Here is an 18,522-nt window from a genome sequence, read left to right as displayed (position 1 = left end):
TTTAGAGCAGCCATCTCAGCAGACAATTCCTCTGTTTATCACCATGTAGGTAAACCATTGACTTGGGAAATGTCTGTAATCAAGAACCACTCCTGGTGTGTTTTGGTGACATTTTAAAGAGGGTAAAACAGAACGTTCCCTCTGACGATTGCAGACCTCTCCAAGCAAGGTGAGCAGAAGTGGCTTTGACGTGGGCCACCAGAATGCTGTGAAACAAAGCAAGGAGGGGGTTCTGGTTAGCCCCCCGCTCCTTGTGAGCAGCCAGAGGGGCCACTTACGGCCTTGTACTCAGAGCTTGGGCCCTGGCTTCTGACTCATCCCAAGTGACTGTCAGCACCAGATTGGGGTTTGGAGGAGATTTTGGAGCTAGGACCAGGAGTCCCCAAAGCTGGGAACATGGAACAGAAGGCTGGATACGGCCAGCCTCGACACCTGGGACCCAAACTGAGCTGGACCACAGAGCAAGCCACATCACCCAAAGTTGCGGAACAGACAGATCCCATAGAGTGAAACTGGACGGGAGGGTTAAAAAGAGGCAGATCGTTAGGAAGCCGGAGGGCGGTGCTCAGAGGACAGGAGAACAGAGATGAGGCAGGACTGATTGGGAGGTCTGGGTTTTGATGCAAAGTCGGTCCCATTTCAGCCATGACTTCTCTCCATCTCTGAGGATGTTCAGCCTGTGGAATCTAGCCAAGATAGCCTCTTCTTGAACCTATCAGAGTTCAAGGGCAGAGAGCCAGGAAAGCTTCGTTGTTAAGAAGTCAACCTCCAGAGTCAGGAACAAGCCTGGGTTTGAATCCCAACTCCGTCATCCCTAGCTGTGAGGGTTAAGGCTAGTGATTTAGACTCTCTGAGCCTCAGTTTCCTCATCTGATAATGATTGTAAGGAAGATGATGGTGGTGATGAAGATGATGATGATGGTGATGATGTAAGGGGAGGATGATGATGAAGAAGATTCTGATCTGATGAAGGTGATGATGAGGAGAAGGGTGGGAATGATTTGGGCAATAGCGTTGGTGATAATGAGGCAAATGATACTGGTGCTGATGGGCATGGGGATGGTTGCTATGGTGACCATGGGGGTTATGCTGATAAGGAGAAGTTGGATGGTGATGATTACGATGGTGCAGATCATGACAATCATAAAGCTGATGGTGGATGGTGACGGGGGTGGGAACGATGATGAGAAGTGATGGTATCAGTAAGAGCCTCCACTTCAGAATAAATGTGGAGAGTCGGCTGGATACCGTGACCTCGAGGGACTTAGCTTCTGTCTCACTTCTGCCATCTTTAAAATAGTCATTAACATTCATACCTACCTCCTACGGTTGTCCCAAGGACTAAACTCACTAAGACGTATGAAAAGTGCTTGACACATAGTAAGTACTTAATAAACGCTGTCGTTATTAATAGTAGTATTATTTCTGTTGCTATGTTCCCCTTATTTTCAGAATCATTCCTGTTGATCCTGGGCTGCTATCACTAGTCTTGTGATCAGTGCTCTAGACGGCGCTTGTATGACTCATCACCTTGGCCCGCAGGACTGGTTTCCAACCCTATCCCTCTTGCTTCCTGTGTCTTCTATCATTAAGTTTCGGGGATGTTAAGCTGTCCAGGGGTTCTGCATAGGATTCTGCTAGGAGCAGGGCCCCCTGTGTTCCTAGAGGAGGAAATGAGGGAAGAGGGAGGGAAGAATAAAATCTATGTCGTGGTCATTCTAAAATGATGTCCACAAAATGGGTGTGTGCCAGCCATCAGTGTCAAGCTGGATGAGCTCACCTTCATGCTTGATCCTACGAAGGGGCAGGCTGCAGGTCCAAAGCTCCCCGTCTCCGTGTAGAGTCAGATGGGTGAGCCCTGAAGGTTCTGCACTGACTCAGGACTTTCAGAGCAGGGTGGCCAGCCCGTCACTCCAGACGTCGAGTCTTCCTCACGTCCCCTGCCTTGCCTTTCAGGGATCTGGATGGCAAATCACACAGATCGCTGCCCCTCGGTGTGGAGAACGACCGAGTCTTCAATGACCTATGGGGGAAGGGCAACATGCCAGTCGTCCTCAACAACCCGTATTCAGAGAAGGAGCAGGTAAGTGGTGGTGCCAGCCTGGCACCCACACTCCATGGCTCCCTGAATCCTCTTGGGGAGACAAATCCCAAACCACGTGGGGGAGGAAACCAGCCAGTGTAGCTGGAGAGCTGGGGTGGGAGCTGAGGCCAGGAGTGCATATCCCGGGCTATGGATTTTGGCTTGAGTATGGTTGAGTTTACTTTGCGACCTTGCTAGTTTTCAAATTTTCCTTCTGTTTCTACCAGGAAAGACATTCACATGGTTTTAAATTTAAAAGATATAAAAGATACATGGTAAAACCTTTTGCTCTCTCCCGTCATCCCAGCCACACAGTTTCCCTCCCCAGAGGCGAGCAGTATTCATAAATCATCATTTTAGGGGTCCTTTTAGCAATATTTTATGCATAGACAAACAAATACACAAACATTATTTTCACGTTTTTTTTAACATCTTTATTGGAGTATAATTGCTTTACATTGTTGTGTTAGTTGCTGCTGTATAACAAAGTGAATCAGCTATATGTATACATATATCCCCGTATCCCCTCCCTTTTGTGTCTCCCTCCCACCCTCCCTATCCCACCCCTCTAGGTGGTCACAGAGCACTGAGCTGATCTCCCTGTGCTATGCGGCTGCTTCCCACTAGCTATCTATTTTACATTTGGTAGTGTATATATATCCATGCCACTCTCTCACTTTGTCCCAGCTTACCCTTCCCCCTCCCCATATCCTCAAGTCCATTCTCTAGTAGGTCTGTGTCTTTATTCCTGTCTTACCCTTAGGTTCTTCATGACATTTTTTTTCTTAGATTCCATAAATACGTGTTAGCATACTGTATTTGTCTTTCTCTTTCTGACTTACTTCACTCTGTATGACAGACTCTAGGTCCATCCACCTCACTACAAATAACTGAATTTCGTTTCTTTTTATGGCTGAGTAATATTCCATTGTATATATGTGCCACATCTTCTTTATCCATTCGTCTGTCAATGGACAATTAGGTTGCTTCCATGTCCTGCCTATTGTAAGTAGAGCTGCAATGAACATTTTGGTACATGACTCATTTTGAATTATGGTTTTCTCAGGGTATATGCCCAGTAGTGGGATTGCTGTGTCATGGTAGTGCTATTTTTAGTTTTTTAAGGAACCTCCATACTGTTCTCCATGGTGGCTGTATCAATTTACATTCCCACCAACAGTGCAAGAGGGTTCCCTTTTCTCCATCTAATTGCTTTAGGGGTAAGCTTAGGTTGTTTATTTGAGATTTTTCTTGTTTCTTGAGGTAGGATTGTGTTGCTATAAACTTCCCTCTTAGAACTGCTTTTGCTGCATCCATAGGTTTTGGGTCCTCGTGTCTCCATTGTCATTTGTTTCTAGGTATTTTTTGATTTCCTCTTTGATTTCTTCAGTGACCTCTTGGTTATTTAGTAGCATATTGTTTAGCCTCCATGTGTTTGCATTTTTTACAGTTTTTTTCCTGTAATTGATATCTAGTCTCATAGCGTTGTGGTCAGAAAAGATACTTGATATGATTTCAATTTTCCTAAATTTACCAAGGCTTGATTTGTGACCCAAGATATGATCTATTCTGGAGAATGTTCCATGAGCACTTGAGAAGAAAGTGTAATCTGTTGTTTTTGGATGAACTGTCCTATAAATATCAATTAAGTCCATCTTCTTTAATGTATCATTTAAAGCTTGTGTTTCCTTATTTATTTTCATTTTAGTTGATTAGTCCAGCTTTGGTGAAAATGGGGTGTTAAAGTCCCCTACTATGATTGTGTTACTGTCGATTTCCCCTTTTATGGCTGTTAGTATTTGCCTTATGTACTGAGGTGCTCCTATGTTGGGTGCATAAATATTTACAATTGTCATATCTTCTTCTTGAATTGATCCCTTGATCATTATGTAGTGTCCTTCTCTGTCTCTTGTAATAGTCTTTATTTTAAAGTCTATTTTGTGTGATATGAGAATTGCTACTCTAGCTTTCTTTTGATTTCCATTTGCATGGAATATCTTTTTCCATCCCCTCACTTTCAGTCTGTATGTGTCCCTAGGTCTTAAGTGGGTCTCTTGTAGACAGAATATATACGGGAGGTCTTGTTTTTGTATCCATTAAGCCAGTCTATGTCTTTTGGTGGGAGCATTTAATCCATTTACATTTAAGGTAGTTATCGATATGTATGTTCCTATTACCATTTTCTTAATTGTTTTGGGTTTGTTATTGTACGTCTTTTCCTTCTCTTGTGTTTCCTGCCTAGAGAAGTTCCTTTAGCATTTGTTGTAAAGCTGGTTTGGTGATGCTGAATTCTTTTAGCTTTTGCTTGTCTGTAAAGATTTTAATTTCTCTGTCGAATCTGAATGAGATCCTTGCTGGGGAGAGTAATCTTGGTTGTAGGTTTTTCCCTTTTATCACTTTAAATATGTCCTGCCACTCCCTTCTGGCTTGCAGAGTTTCTGCTGAAAGATCAGCTGTTAACCTTATGGGGATTCCCTTGTATGTTATTTGTTGCTTTCCCCTTGCTGCCTTTTTTTTTTTTTTTTTTTTGCAGTACGCGGGCCTCTCACTGTTGTGGCCTCTCCCGTTGCGGAGCACAGGCTCTGGACGCGCAGGCTCAGCGTCCATGGCTCACAGGCCTAGCCGCTCCGCTGCATGTGGGATCTTCCCAGACCGGGGCACGAACCCGTGTCCTCTGCATCAGCAGATGGACTCTCAACCACTGCGCTACCAGGGAAACCCTCCCCTTGCTGCTTTTAATATTTTTTCTTTGTATTTAATTTTTGATAATTTGATTAATATGTGTCTTGGCGTGTTTCTCCTTGGTTTTATCCTGTATGGGACTCTCTGCACTTCCTGGACTTGATTGACTATTTCCTTTCCCATATTAGGGAAGTTTTCCACTATAATCTCTTCGAATATTTTCTCAGTCCCTTTCTTTTTCTCTTCTTCTTCTGGGACCCCTATAATTTGAATGTTGGTACATTTAATGTTGTCCCAGAGGTCTCTGAGACTGTCCTCAATTCTTTTCATTCTTTCTTCTTTATTCTGCTCTGTGGTAGTTATTTCCACTATTTTATCTTCCAGATCACTTATCTGTTCTTCTGCCTCAGTTATTCTGCTATTGATCCCTTCTAGAGAATTTTTAATTTCATTTATTGTGTTGTTCATCATCGTTCGTTTGCTCTTTAGTTCTTCTAGGTCCTTCTTAAACGTTTCTTGTATTTTCTCCATTCTGTTTCCAAGATTTTGGATCATCTTTACTGTCGTTACTCTGAATTCTTTTTCAGGTAGACTGCCTATTTCCTCTTCATTTGTTTAGTCTGGTGGGTTTTTATCTTGCTCCTTCATCTGCTGGGTATTTCTCTGTCTTCTCATTTTGCTTAACTTACTGTGTTTGGGGTCTCCTTTTCACAGGCTGCAGGTTTATAGTTCCCGTTGTTTTTGGTGTCTGCCCCCTGTGGGTAAGGTTGGTTCAGTGGGTTGTGTAGGCTTCCTGGTGGAGGGGACTGGTGCCTGTGCTCTGGTGGATGAGGCTGGATCTTGTCTTTCTGGTGGGCAGGACCACGTCTGGTGGTGTGTTTTGGGGTGTCTGTGACCTTAGTATGATTTTAGGCAGCCTCTCTGCTAATGGGTGGGGCTGTGTTCCTGTCTTGCTAGTTGTTTGGCATGGGGCGTCGAGCACTGGAGCTTGCTGGTCATTGAGTGGAGCTGGGTCTTAGCATTGAGACAGAGATCTCTGGGAGAGCTCTTGTTGATTGATATTACACGGGGCCAGGTAGTCTCTGGTGGTCCAATGTCCTGAACTCGGCTCTACTACCTCAGAGGCTCAGGCTTGACGCCTGGCCGGAGCACCAAGACCCTGTCAGCCACACGGTTGGAGTGCCTTCAGAGTTGGAGAAGCTGGCCGGCAGTGGCTCTCCTCTGTGCTGCACATTAGAATCACCTGCTTCTTCCTTGTTTTGCCCCAGAGGCAGTGTTCCACAGAGACATACAGTAGCCTTGAAAATAGTCCCAGCGCTGAGATGGCGTTTTTTTTCCTTTGTGCTTAGTCGGGTTTCACTTGCTCACAGGGGGCCACGTGCAGAGGCCTCACACCCATCTCTTCCGACCGGAGTTCCTAGTGCGGAATGGCTTCCGCCAGCACCTCAGCTCAGGCGGGCCGTGTGCGGAAGTGGGTCGGATGACACTGCAATCCAAGATGGCAGCCCAGGGCCATGTGCAGAGAGCTATTTTCACATGTTTTTACACAAATGAGAGCACATCATACAGGCAGACCTTGTTTCATTGCTTTTTTTGTTTGTTTGTTTTTACAAATTGAAGGTTTGTGGCAACCGTGCACTGAGCAAATCTATTGGTGCCATGTTTCCAGTAGCATTATTTTTAATTTAAATTATGTACATTTTTTAAGACACAAGGTTATTGCACACTTAGTTGGCTACGGTATAGTAGTATAGTACATATAGCATTTGTATGCACTGGGAAACCAAAACTTTAGTGTCACGTACTTTATTGTGGTATTTGCTGTATTATTATTGGTCTGGAAATGAACCCACAATATCTCCAACATATGACTGTATTGTTTTGTGCCTTGTCCTTTCACTTATCACCGTATCTTAGAGATTAGTCCTCATTAGTAGGTAAAGAGTCCTGGTTCTTTTTTCATGGCTGCATAATATTCCATTATATTGCTCTGCCATGTTTATTGAGCCAGTCCTCCAAAGTGGATACGTGGTCTATTGCCAATATTTTGCCGTGACATTGCTATAATGCATGACATTGTGCAAATACCTCATTCACAGATGGGTGGGCTTATCAAAAGAATAAATTCCTACTAGCAGAATTGTTGACTCAAAGGTCATATACATTTGTGACTTGGGCAGATATGGCCAAACTGCTCACCACAGGGGTTGCACCATTCCCACCTGCTAAGCAGGTGAATAACTGTTTCCCCACAGCCTCGCCAGCTTGGTGTGTTATTAAGCTCTTCAGTCTCTGCCAATTTTCTGAGAAATGTTTCAACAGCTGAGTCAATATGGTGAGAGTGGCTAGATCTGGCTAGAGATTAGCAGAGCCTTTTTCTCACCTAACAGACCAGACCAGAGCAACCCTGGCATGTGAATTTCCCACCCCTCCACTGTACCGGAGCAAAGTATGGGTGGAATGGCCACTCAGCAGGTCATCCTCTTCCTTCCCTCCACCTGTCCCAAGCCCTGGATGGCACAGGCCAGGTTGCCAAGCTCTTTCATTCATGATTAAATGAATGTTTAATCTATGGACAGCAACTTTCACCACTAGCCCGCATAAGCAATGACTCATAGCCTCTCTAAGTAGCTTCACAGGGGAGGATGAGACATTCCAGAGCCTCAGTGGGAATTGCTTTCTTTAGCTGCTGATGGTTGGGAAGATAAAGACATCAGGGATTCCACAGTAGGTCAGATCCATGATGCCACCGGCCAAGCACGCCCCCGCTTGCAGGGACACCTGGGAATGTTTGGTGGACAAGCACAACTGTAGCCTTCTCTTATGCTGTCCTCAAAAATCCAGGCCATACTGTGAGTGTAAGGACTATTATTATCCATTAATGATTAAATGAACAAATAGAGCTTAAATTTTCTTTACATTTTCTTTCTTAACTGAAAGGAAAGGGTGTTGCCATAATGCAAACCCTCCCAAGACAAAGGACAGAAAGAGGTAGCCTCAGGCCAGATCCAGGCTGTGGACATGATTTGTTAAGTCTGTACTATATTGTCCTAATTGACAATTTATGTTTGTACTTTGAGTTTATTGCCAGTGTTTCAAATTTTCATGTAATTATCACATTTACAACTTATCTTACAAATGTGGACAGTCTAGCTACATTGACCCTATATTCTTACGGGGCAATAATCTGCCTGGACTGAGTAACAGCTGTTCCCACTACACAGGGTGTGTGCTCTCCAGTTGGTCACAATTCCCACCACTCTCTATTGTGCCCCTCTCATTACTGCCAACTGTTCATTGTCATTTATCATAACATTAGTGCTGTTGGTTTTCTTATAATAGGATGAAAGTTAAATCTTTTCATATCCATGTCTTTATTATAAGTGGCAGGTAGAGATTGACCAAGAGGTTCACACATTTCAGGAAAGATGCGAAAGATTTCATGTTTGTGAGAATGAAGAATGTTCTTATGTGTTTAATATGCAACCATGTGTTCTGTCTTGAGATTACCCAGCTGGCTTTACAGATTTGCCTTACCTACCTGCCCCCTCTATGTATCAGAGTTTGGGATTGCTGGTCTGCAGTAACCCCTGAGATCTGGGGTAGAGGGAAGAAGCAGAGGAGGCCTTGACCCCACCAGAAAGACCCTTAAAGTCCTGCTGAAATTTGAGTGATAGCACGATTATGGCTATTTCAGAGGGTCCATATTGGTTAGACAGTGACAGCTTGAAAAACATAAACTTGAACTTCAAGCCAGAGGAGTAGGGTTCAATACTGGGGACAGGACAGGGAGATTAATAGGACCAGAGAGGGACTTCCCTGGTGGTGCAGTGGTTGGGAGTCTGCCTGCCAATGCAGGGGACACGGGTTCGAGCCCTGGTCTGGGAAGATCCCACATGCCGCGGAGCAACTAGGCCCGTGAGCCACAACTACTGAGCCTGCGCGTCTGGAGCCTGTGCTCCCAACAAGAGAGTCCGCGATAGTGAGAGGCCCGTGCACCGTGATGAAGAGTGGCCCCCGCTTGCCGCAACTAGAGAAAGCCCTTACACAGAAACGAAGACCCAACACGGCCAAAAATAAATTAATTAATTAATTTTTTTAAAAAAAAGGACCAGAAACCTTCTTTGCAAGGCATCATGATGAAATGATCAGTATCTTAGTCTATTTGGGCTGCTATAACAGAATACCATAGACTGGGTGGTTATAAACAACAGAAATTTATTTCCCACAGTTTTGGAGGCTGAGAAATCCAAGATCAAGGCACTGGCAGATTCAACGTCTAGTGCAGGCCTGCTTCTTGGTTGATAGACAGCCATCTATGGCTGTGTCCTCACGTGGCGGAAGGGGCAAGGGACCTCTCTGGGGTTTCTTTCATAAGGGCACTAATTCCATTCATGAGGGCTCCACCCTCATGACCTCATCACCTCCCAAAGGCCCCGCCTCCAAAAACATTACACAGAGGTTGGGTTTCAACAGATGAATTTGCAGGGGACATGAACATTCAGTCTATAGGAATCAGGGGGAGGTGCTGAGAACCTGCCTTAAGGCCTCCTCTAAAATGGAAGTTCCATTTCCTTGGAGGAGAAAGGGTGCTGGAGAAAGGGGAAAAGACAGTCTTCCTGAGGTTAAGACAGCCAAACAGTTTTAGACATGGGAGCTCCTGGAAGCATGACATACAGACCAGCAGTGCTTGGATTTACACTCACTCCTTTATCATTATCAAGTCCTCACTGTAGTCCGTGACCCAAAAAAGGTTCAAAATCACTGGCCTGTGAGATTATCCAGGCTCTGCTGTCTAAGACTCAATTTTCCAAATGCCTCTCAGAAATAGAGCTGAAAAGAGCTGGAGACCCAAGCGCTCAGTTATATTGGAGTCCCAGTGCTAAAGAAACAGCCCAGCTACCTCCTGCTAGACACCCTCACAGCCACAGTGCTCAGAAATGTTTCCCAGGCTGAGCAAATTAACAGAAAACCCAATGTGTTTCTTTCTGACCTGAAAGACCAGCTCCTATGCTTAGCCTCTTCTCTACCTGCTCAAAGCCACTTTACCTGGAGATCCTGGAATCAGCTTCCTTCCTCCCAGTTGTAACCCACATTTGCTGCCTTTTTAGGCAACGGTAGAGGGGGTAGCGTTGTTAATAACAAAGAGAGACCCAGCCACTACCTGCCTTCCTGAGTCACAAAGAGACAGGAGCTGGTGGAGAAGCAGCTGGTCTGCCTTTTCCCCAAGGACTGGGCAAAAGGCAACAGAGCCCAGGTGACGCAGGGCAGATGCAGGCTAGACATGAGAAAGAACTTCCTGACTCAGTCGACTGTTAGGTCCCTGAAGGAGTAGTGTGGTCTGTCCTATCCTCTTTGATACTCTTGTTTGTCCAGACTCAAGGAAAATCGAGCCATAGAGGCAACTTCTCTTAAATTAGCCTCAGAAGGCTGAGATGTTAATCTTTACTTAGTGGTTATTTCTCTTGCTAATAGTTTGGGTCAGCAATAGGTAGAGCCAGTGAGACTCAAGTCCCTGGTCACTAGAACACAGTGTGTGAATGACTCTGTGATGCTTATCTTTAACATCCCCTTGCAAATTGTATCTGGCCTGGGCTGGTGGATGGAATGAATCGGTTCACCCATCACACAAAAAATTGTCACCCAATATCTGCCGCCTGCGCAGCTCGGGGTGGAAGCAAAGGTGAGCAAGCATCGCCCTCCCTGCCCTTGAGACCTTCATGGGTGAATGTGGGGAGACAGACACATGGACAGTGCAATTAATCCTAAAATAGAGAGGGACACAAGACACTGTGGGAACATAAATACCTCAGGTGGTATCAGGAAAGGTTTACTGGAAGAGGTGACATTTGATCTGGGTTTTGATGACCATGTAGGAGTTTGCCTAGAAGAAAGGGGGGAAAAGCATTACAGTTTTAAAAGGAACAGCGATGGCTGATAAACTATGTTTCTTTTTCTTGCTAAGGATTATTATTTGATTGCTGAGGTTGTCTTTGATGCTAATACCACCTGAGACACATATTGAGTTTTGACACTTTCTAAAAGCCCCTTACATAATAACCCTCCTAAGTGGAAATGCTACCCTAGATTAAGGACATGAGAAAGTGCTGTTTGTTCATTCCCCCGCAAAACCTTAGGATTTGAAACAAGCCCTTCTCTGCTTCCCTTCTTATTAAGCATCTATTTTTCTTGCCTGTCTGATTTGCTTTCCTAAGGGGTAGGGGTAGAACCGTGCCCTGCTTGGGAGCAGAACGTCTATTTTCAGATACTAATTAAGCATCCATCCAATCCTTAGAGGGTGCAACGGGGGGCCTGGGCCTGGGGGAAGTGGCATTTCCATTTGGGTTTCTTCCTTCTTATTCAGCCCGCTGCCCCTCTCTCCAGCCTCTTACTGACAAAGGCAACAAGGTAGTCAGAGAGATGATTCTTATTTTGAAATCTCCCTCCCCACCCCATCCCCACCACCTCCTCAAGAACCTGGCATTTCCTTACCCCTGGGGACATAGGGCTTGCTAGCTTTCAAAATGTCAGAATCTGCTGAGAAGCTTTTCCCTATTTCCAGGTAAGTGTCAGCATCACCCCAGCCTCTCTGCACAGCTCCAAATTATAAGGCAAAAGGGGAGTGCTTATGGGCTCTCAATCTTCAGAGGTGTCCAGGGCCCCTCTGGGAGTAAACACCCCAACCGGCCAGCTGCTGCTGGCTTTGCTGATGACCAAAAGGGGCCAGCCAGACCCAGCCAGGCTGTGTCTGGATGAAGGCAAACCAGCACAGTCCTCTGCCTCTCAGCGACAGCCCAGCGTGCTGCAGGGAAATCTAAGTCAGCCCTGACTCACTGCATGTAATGATGTCGGGATAAAAATAACAATAACGCTGATAACAATACTACCCTGCAGGGGGTGTGGTCATTCTAGTCCCTGGACTCAAGAGCTCAGCCATGGGGTCAGCCTAGGTTTGGCTTCCTCCTCCTGGTGACCGTGGTCAGACAACTGATTAGCATCTGCGCTGAGGCTCATAGTGGCTTATGGGCTCGTGGAGTAGTGGGGAGGAAGAAATGAGATACTGTATGAAATGATAGCATCTGCTGTCACGATAAAAGCTAACATTTGTTGAGCAGAGGCAGGCACTGTGCCAAGCACTTTAGATCCACAGCCTCATTTCATCCCCAGCCCAACCGAATGGAGTACTGTTATCGTTCCCATTTTACAGATGAATAAACTGAGGCCCAAAGGGTTGAATAGCTTGAAGAAGGTCACTTGACTAGTAAGTGGGCAAGATGGGACTTGAACCCAGGCCATGGAGCCCTAGAGCCACTCTTAACTCTACAAGGCCTGGCACAGAATAAATGCTCCAAAAAAGTTCATTAGTGTCATTATTATTGTTGTTGTTGTGATTTGGCTAATTATTATATTGCTGATCTAGGCATCATATTGCTAATTTAGGTAAAGAGGTATTGCTAATGATTATATTGCTAATGTGAGGCAGATAGGGCAAGAAGCCCTGTCCCCATTTTGCAGATGACACCCTTGTGGCCCAGAAAGGGAATGCGACCACCCACTGAGTCTTGGTGACAAAGCCACGTCTCTTTCCCTTTACAACGACATCGTCATCCCTGTCAGTCGTTCAAATCAATGATGTGTATGGCATTTACCTCCTGGGGCCAAGCTCTAGGAATACACAGAGCAGGGAGCAGTAAGACCTAGATGGAAAAAAAGGAAACTTCGAGGGCCTGGATTCCAGGCCCAGCTCTGCGGCCTATCAGTTGTTAATTTGGGGATAGTCAGTTTACTTCTCAGAGCCTCCATTTCCTCATCTGAAAAATGGGTTACCATGAGGAGTCCATGCACTAGTGGATATGCAGTGGCCTAGCTTGGGTGAGGCACAGAACAGGCATTTACTGAATGTCACTTGAAATGAAATTGAAATGATCACGGCCCTTGAGTTCAGAGCCTAGAAGTCATCTTTTCCTCAAGTATTTGCCTCAACCCCCAGAAACAACCGGTCTAAAGACAAGCTCCAGACACAGACACACACACAGCAGTGATAAGTTATCACACTGTGATAGTTGCGGTTTCGTAGACTCATGAGCAGATGTTCCCCGCAGAGCCCACTTGGCTGGCTCTAGCAGATTCCACTGGCTGCATTCAGGGTACCTTCCTGGGGGGGCCTGTCTCTAAGCACTTGAGAAACCTCTTACGTTTTGAGATTAGTTTCTCTCTGTGGGAAAGTGCCCCCAAATCCCTAATATAAGTTGCAGTTGAACCCATTTCTGCCCCCAACTCTATCGGGCCAGGTACCCTTTGCCCTGATATGGCTCACGACCAAAGTGAGCCACTCAGGTTGGATTTTCCCCAAAGCATTTTCAATACCCCCGTCCCACTTCCTCGAGTTACCAGGGGTTCCTGGATTGCCCTCAAACAGGGCGCAAAGGGTGCTCTCCGGGAATTTATATTGAACAGAGTCCCTCGGAGTTCCCAGTGGCAGCGGAATCCAAATCTTGCTGATGTTTCACATCCCTCCACCCAGACCATCACCTGCTCAGTGACCTCCAGGGTCTTCCTAGGTCACTTAGTCAAGGGACCAGCTTTCTATGACCTGCTGCCGTAGGTGGTCTGAGTCAGGGTGGAACCAGGAAGTGGGGCCTATATTGATGGGTGTTCGGGTTCAGCCCTGCTGGAATTTCCACATTTTTTTAAAAAATAAATTTATTTATTTATTTTTGGCTGCGTTGGGTCTTCGCTGCTGCACGCAGGCTTTCCCTAGTTGCGGCAAGCGGGGGCTACTCTTCATTGCAGTGCGTGGGTTTCTCCTTGCAGTGGCTTCTCTTGTTGCGGAGCACGGGCTCTAGGCACGCGGGCTTCAGTAGTTGTGACTTGAAAGCTCTAGAGCGCAGGCTCAGTAGTTGTGGCGCCCGGGCTTACTTGCTCCACAGCATGCGGGATCTTCCTGGACCAGGGCTCAAACCCGTGTCCCCTGCGTTGGCAGGTGGATTCCCAACCACTGCGCCACCAGGGAAGCCCTGCACGTATTTTGTTAACTGTTTGTTTTAATAGTGAATATATTCAATGCAAGCTGTTTGAGTGTTGTCCGTGTAGGACAATGACATTCTAGCTCAGGAAATCAGTGACTCCAATCTGTATGCTCATTTATGGCATCAAACCGTATTCAGATTCTTTCCCCAGATAGGCCGAGTTGGGTCAGAGTCATTTTTTCCTCCTCTGTTTACAAATGGATATGAGCTGCCAAAGCCACCTTCACATGGAGATTCTCGGAGGTCCACAGGGCCCCACCCCACTTCTATTTTCTGAGGGTCCCAAGATGTTTAAGAGGTAAAAAGTCCAAAACATGATCACCAAGCTTGTTGTGCATTTTAAATATTTACATTTAGCAAGTTAATGCTTTTAATAAACACACACAGTACAATGCAATATAATAGGGATGGGCCACAAGATAATGACAGGGTTTCTCAAAATTAATTCATAGTGTACATTCTGGTCTGGCAATGGGACCAAGTTTAAAGTTGTCTAATATTCTGATCATCTTGTGAGATCATTGTGGCTACAAGCATCACCTCATTTGGAGAAAGCAACAACAAGCTAACTTCAAAACCCCTTGGGACTTCCCTGGCGGTCCGATGGTTAGGACTCCGTGATTCCACTGCAGGAGGTGCGGGTTCAAGCCCTGGTCGGGGAACTAAGATCCCACATGCAGCCCTGCAGGGTCAAAAAAAAAACAAACAAAACCTCACCTCCAGAGGCCCTTGTCTGTGAACCCAAACTGTGATGAGTCTGACTCCCAAGCACCCCCTTCTGTAATCATCCTCCACAGACTATAGAACACGGACCATTGAATCAGGGGGAAAGAGAGAGAGTGGGGAAAGAATAAGCCATTTCAAGCTTCTGTGGAGTTATTATAAAGAATGAATCACTTTAGAAATCATGCTTTGAATACACTACAGGGAAATTATACTCCAAGGTACTTAACGCTGTTGGTTAAGTTTTATAAGTAGCAATTTTTTAATTGCACGGGTGGGTGCGTACTTGCTGGTTTGCGGGCCCGTGGTTCTAGAAACTGAGCTGCCACAGCTCCCAACCGGGTTATACCTGCTGCTCTGAGGGGTGGTACCCACAGATTGGAACAGTGCCGCCTGGGGCTGCAGCTAAGGGGCTGCAGCATGGTGTGTGGTATCCAGGCCCTGGTTTGGATGGCCCGCTGCCCGGCTCAGCCCCAGCGTGCTGCCCTCATTTTACAGCAAGCCAAGCAGGGCAAGTCGCTGAAGGCCTATGAGGGAGGAGCTGGCGCTGACACCAACAGTGAAAGAATGAGAACTTACTTGCTTTGTACAGGTTTGGGCCTCAGCTCCTAGATTCGTTTCCCAGAGCTGTTTTCAGGAGGAAGCACCAGAAACTGGGTGGCTTAAACAACAGGAATTTATTAGCTCAGAATCTGGAAACCAAAAGTCTGAGATCAAGGTGGCTACGGGGTTAGTTCCTTCTGAGGGCTGTGAGGGAAGGAGCTGCTCCAGGCCTCTGTCCTTGGCTTGTAGATGACGGTCTTCGTGTTCACATGGCATTCTCCCTGTATACGTGTCTGCCTCCTAATTTCCCCTTTTTGTAAGGTCACCAGTCATATTGGATTAAGGCCACCTTAATGACCTCATTTTAACTTAATTTCCTCTTTAAAGACTCCAAATAAGGTCACATTTTGAGGTCCTGGGGTTAGGGCATCAAGGTATGAATTGGGAGAACACAGTTTAACTCCTAACAGTTCCTAATATGTCCCAGTTTCACTGTGAGCCTCCTAGCCGTGACAGCCCACAATCGGAGGAGGGCAGGGTGCCTGGCCTCTGTTTCTAGATCTGCCAGATTCTGATGTCTAGCATCTATCTTCCTGCCTCTAAATCCTCCCTCCACGTTCCCCCCACTTCCACTCCTTACTTCCCGACGTCTGCTAAAAGGCTCGCATCCTCCCACTTACCTAGACCAGAAGCCTCCAAGTCATTGTTGACTTTGTTCTTTTCCCTCCCATCCTCTCATGCTACAAGGCTCTTGTCCGGCTTCTGGCACCCCAGCTCCCATCTCCTGCCTTCCTGTCATCTGCTCCTGCAGCTGTATTTTCCACCCTCCAGGCCCCTCCCCTGCACTGGTGCAGCAGCCCCCTCCTGGGTCTCTGAGCCTTCACTCTCTGCCTCCTGTAGTCCCAGCAGTCACATACTTCCTAAAATTCAGCTTCGATAATGCCACCCCCTCCATAAGGCAGCTTCTCCACTGTCTGCTAAATCAAGGCCAAAGTCTTTGGCTTAGCATTTAAGGAACTCCACAGTTTTGAACTGCATTTATTTATTTATTTAAACATCTTTATTGGAGAATAATTGCTTTACAATTTGAAATGCATTTAGACCTTATATTAAATAGCTCAAGCTGCCAAAACAACAGCCACAGATTCAGCCGCGTAAACAACAGAAAGTTGTTTCTCACAGTTCTGGAGGGTGGTGCCAGCATGGTCGCATTTGGTGAGGGCTCTCTTCCTGGCTTGCAGACGGCCACCTTACACAGCCTGTGCACACAGGGAAAGAGAGAGCGCGCGATCTCTCTTCCTCTTCTTATGAGACCACTAATCCTATCAGATTGGGGTCCTGCCCTTATAACCTCATTTAACCTTAAGTACCTTCTAAAAGCCCTATCTCCAAATATGTCACACTGGGAATTAGAGTTTCAACATATGAATTCGAGAGGATACAATTCGGTCCATAGCAGACCTCAAATGAACATGTTGTTGAACACGTAGTGTGTGCTGGGCACCGGTCTAGAGACTGGCAAAAGAGCAAAGTGGATGGTGAGTAGGCAAAAAACTGTATCTATATCTAAACATCTATAAAGATATATGTAAATCTATATAAGATAAAGAGATATAACTACATACATTCATGTGCAAATACATACACACTCATAAACTACAGGCAGTGATAAGTGCTATGAATAAAAATAAAGCATGATAAAGGGGCAGAGAGTAACAAGGATGAGATGCTGTTTTAGAGAATGATCAGGAGTGATCTCTGACTCAGCAATGTTTAAGTGGATGGAGACATAAGTAAGATAGGTTAGCTTTCAGCCACTGGAATTTAATCCTTCAAATCAGGAGTCTGCAAACTTTTTCTGTAAAGGAGAGGATAGGACATATTTTTGGCTTTGTGGGCCATCCCATCTTAGTCTCCATCACAACTTCCCCACTCTGCCCTTGTATTGCAAAAGCAACCATAGACAATATGGAAACAAACAAGGTTGGCTGTGTGCCAATAAAACTTTATTCAGACACTGAAATTCAAAGTTCATGTAACTTTCACCTGTCATGGGGCATTATCCTTCTTTTGACTTTTTTATTCAACAAGTTTAAAGTGGGAAAACCATCCTTAGTCCATGGGCTGTACCAAATTAGATGGTAGACCAAATTTGGCCCATGGGGCCACAGTTTGCAAACCCCTGCTTCAGAGCATGCAGCTAGAAGATGCTTCTCCCAAGAGAATGGGGATCACTGTAGGGCCTAGAACACAAGTCCCTGGCACATAGTACGTATTCAGTGTGTATTTGTTGAAAGAGAGAAAGTAGGGAGGGAAGGAAAGGGGCAAGGAATGAGGGTGCCGGGGCTCCTACAAGCTGAATTCCTGGCTCAGGGCCCCATGCTGACATGACCTCACCTGCTATCTCCTCTTGGGTTGCGAGATCATTTCCTTCCATTTCCTCAGGGCCTCTCTGCAGGCTCCCCAAGCAAAGAGGTGTTGACAAAGCCTTTGGAATGCCCAGGAGCTCAGAGCCTCCTTTGCAAATTTAGGAATAGGCATGGAGGGGCCCTCCCATAGAACCCACTGAAATCGAGTCAGTGTCTCCCGCGATCTGAAAAGCTTCCATTGTCTACCCCAGACACAAATCCAGAAACAAACACACAGCCGCAGCCCAAAGTCCACTTGTGCCCCATCCCCAGCGTAACAACCCACAAGGGCCACTAATCTGAATTTTTAGCTTAGGTCCCCACTCAGAAAAGTCATTTGCATCCCCCATGCAGACCCCTGACTGCTATATTAATCTCCCCATTTGTCCCCTCCTGCGTCATCTAATACTACTGCTGGCTAATTAAAACATCAAAGCCCAAGTACAGCAGCCCTGCCAGAGGCCTCCTAATGCCTGGTTTCAAGTGGGCAGTTCACACAGCCTGGGGTGCGGGATGGCACACCTCGCGCCTGAGCCCCCCGTTACTTGTCTCGTAATGACCACCCCTCACACATCTGGACCCTCAGCACGTGGCCTCTTTTACTGCCTGTTATCTCACTCCCTCCACCCTGCCAATGATGGCTGCCTGCCCACCGGCCACACCCCACCCCTCTCTTCCTCCCTCCTTGTCAGGCTCCCCACCCTCCTGCCCTCCTGTCACCTCCACGGGTCCTGGGCCCGACCCCACCACCAACACCATGTCTGTTATCCCCACTGTGGGATTCCAGCTGCCCCTCAACCTCCAGGGTGTTAAGAGAGAGAGTTTCTAAACGGGCTAAGTGACGCCCTTGCCTAGGGAGGACGGCTGGGGTGCCTCCCACGCGGGAAAGGTAGGATTTTATTTTCTCAAGGTTGCAGGTCATCGGCACAATCAGAGGAATTTGTCACCACAAAGGCCTGCCCAGAGGTGCCCTCCATCACCTGGACATCTGCTGGAAGACGCAGGAGTGGAAATAGAATCCGAAGTAAAGAAGTTTAGGTTGTCTGGACGGGCC

The 18,522-nt window shown here is 46.4% G+C and overlaps 1 protein-coding gene across 2 annotated transcripts in view; it reads left to right on the top strand.

Moving 5' to 3' along the window:
* NOS1 (nitric oxide synthase 1) overlaps positions 1-18,522 on the top strand; it is a 181,299-nt gene that overhangs the window by 106,456 nt on the left and 56,321 nt on the right. For both annotated transcript variants that reach the window (XM_067700754.1, XM_067700753.1), the window contains exon 3: positions 1,957-2,083. In XM_067700754.1, the coding sequence (XP_067556855.1) occupies positions 1,957-2,083 (127 nt within the window). The remainder of the gene's footprint in view (positions 1-1,956; positions 2,084-18,522) is intronic.

The sequence above is a fragment of the Pseudorca crassidens genome, chromosome 12 (assembly GCF_039906515.1).
Source record: "Pseudorca crassidens isolate mPseCra1 chromosome 12, mPseCra1.hap1, whole genome shotgun sequence".
NCBI classification, from domain to species: Eukaryota; Metazoa; Chordata; class Mammalia; order Artiodactyla; family Delphinidae; genus Pseudorca; species Pseudorca crassidens.
The sequence above is the reverse complement of the archived record's forward strand: the minus strand, read 5'-3'. Positions and strand labels throughout refer to the sequence as shown.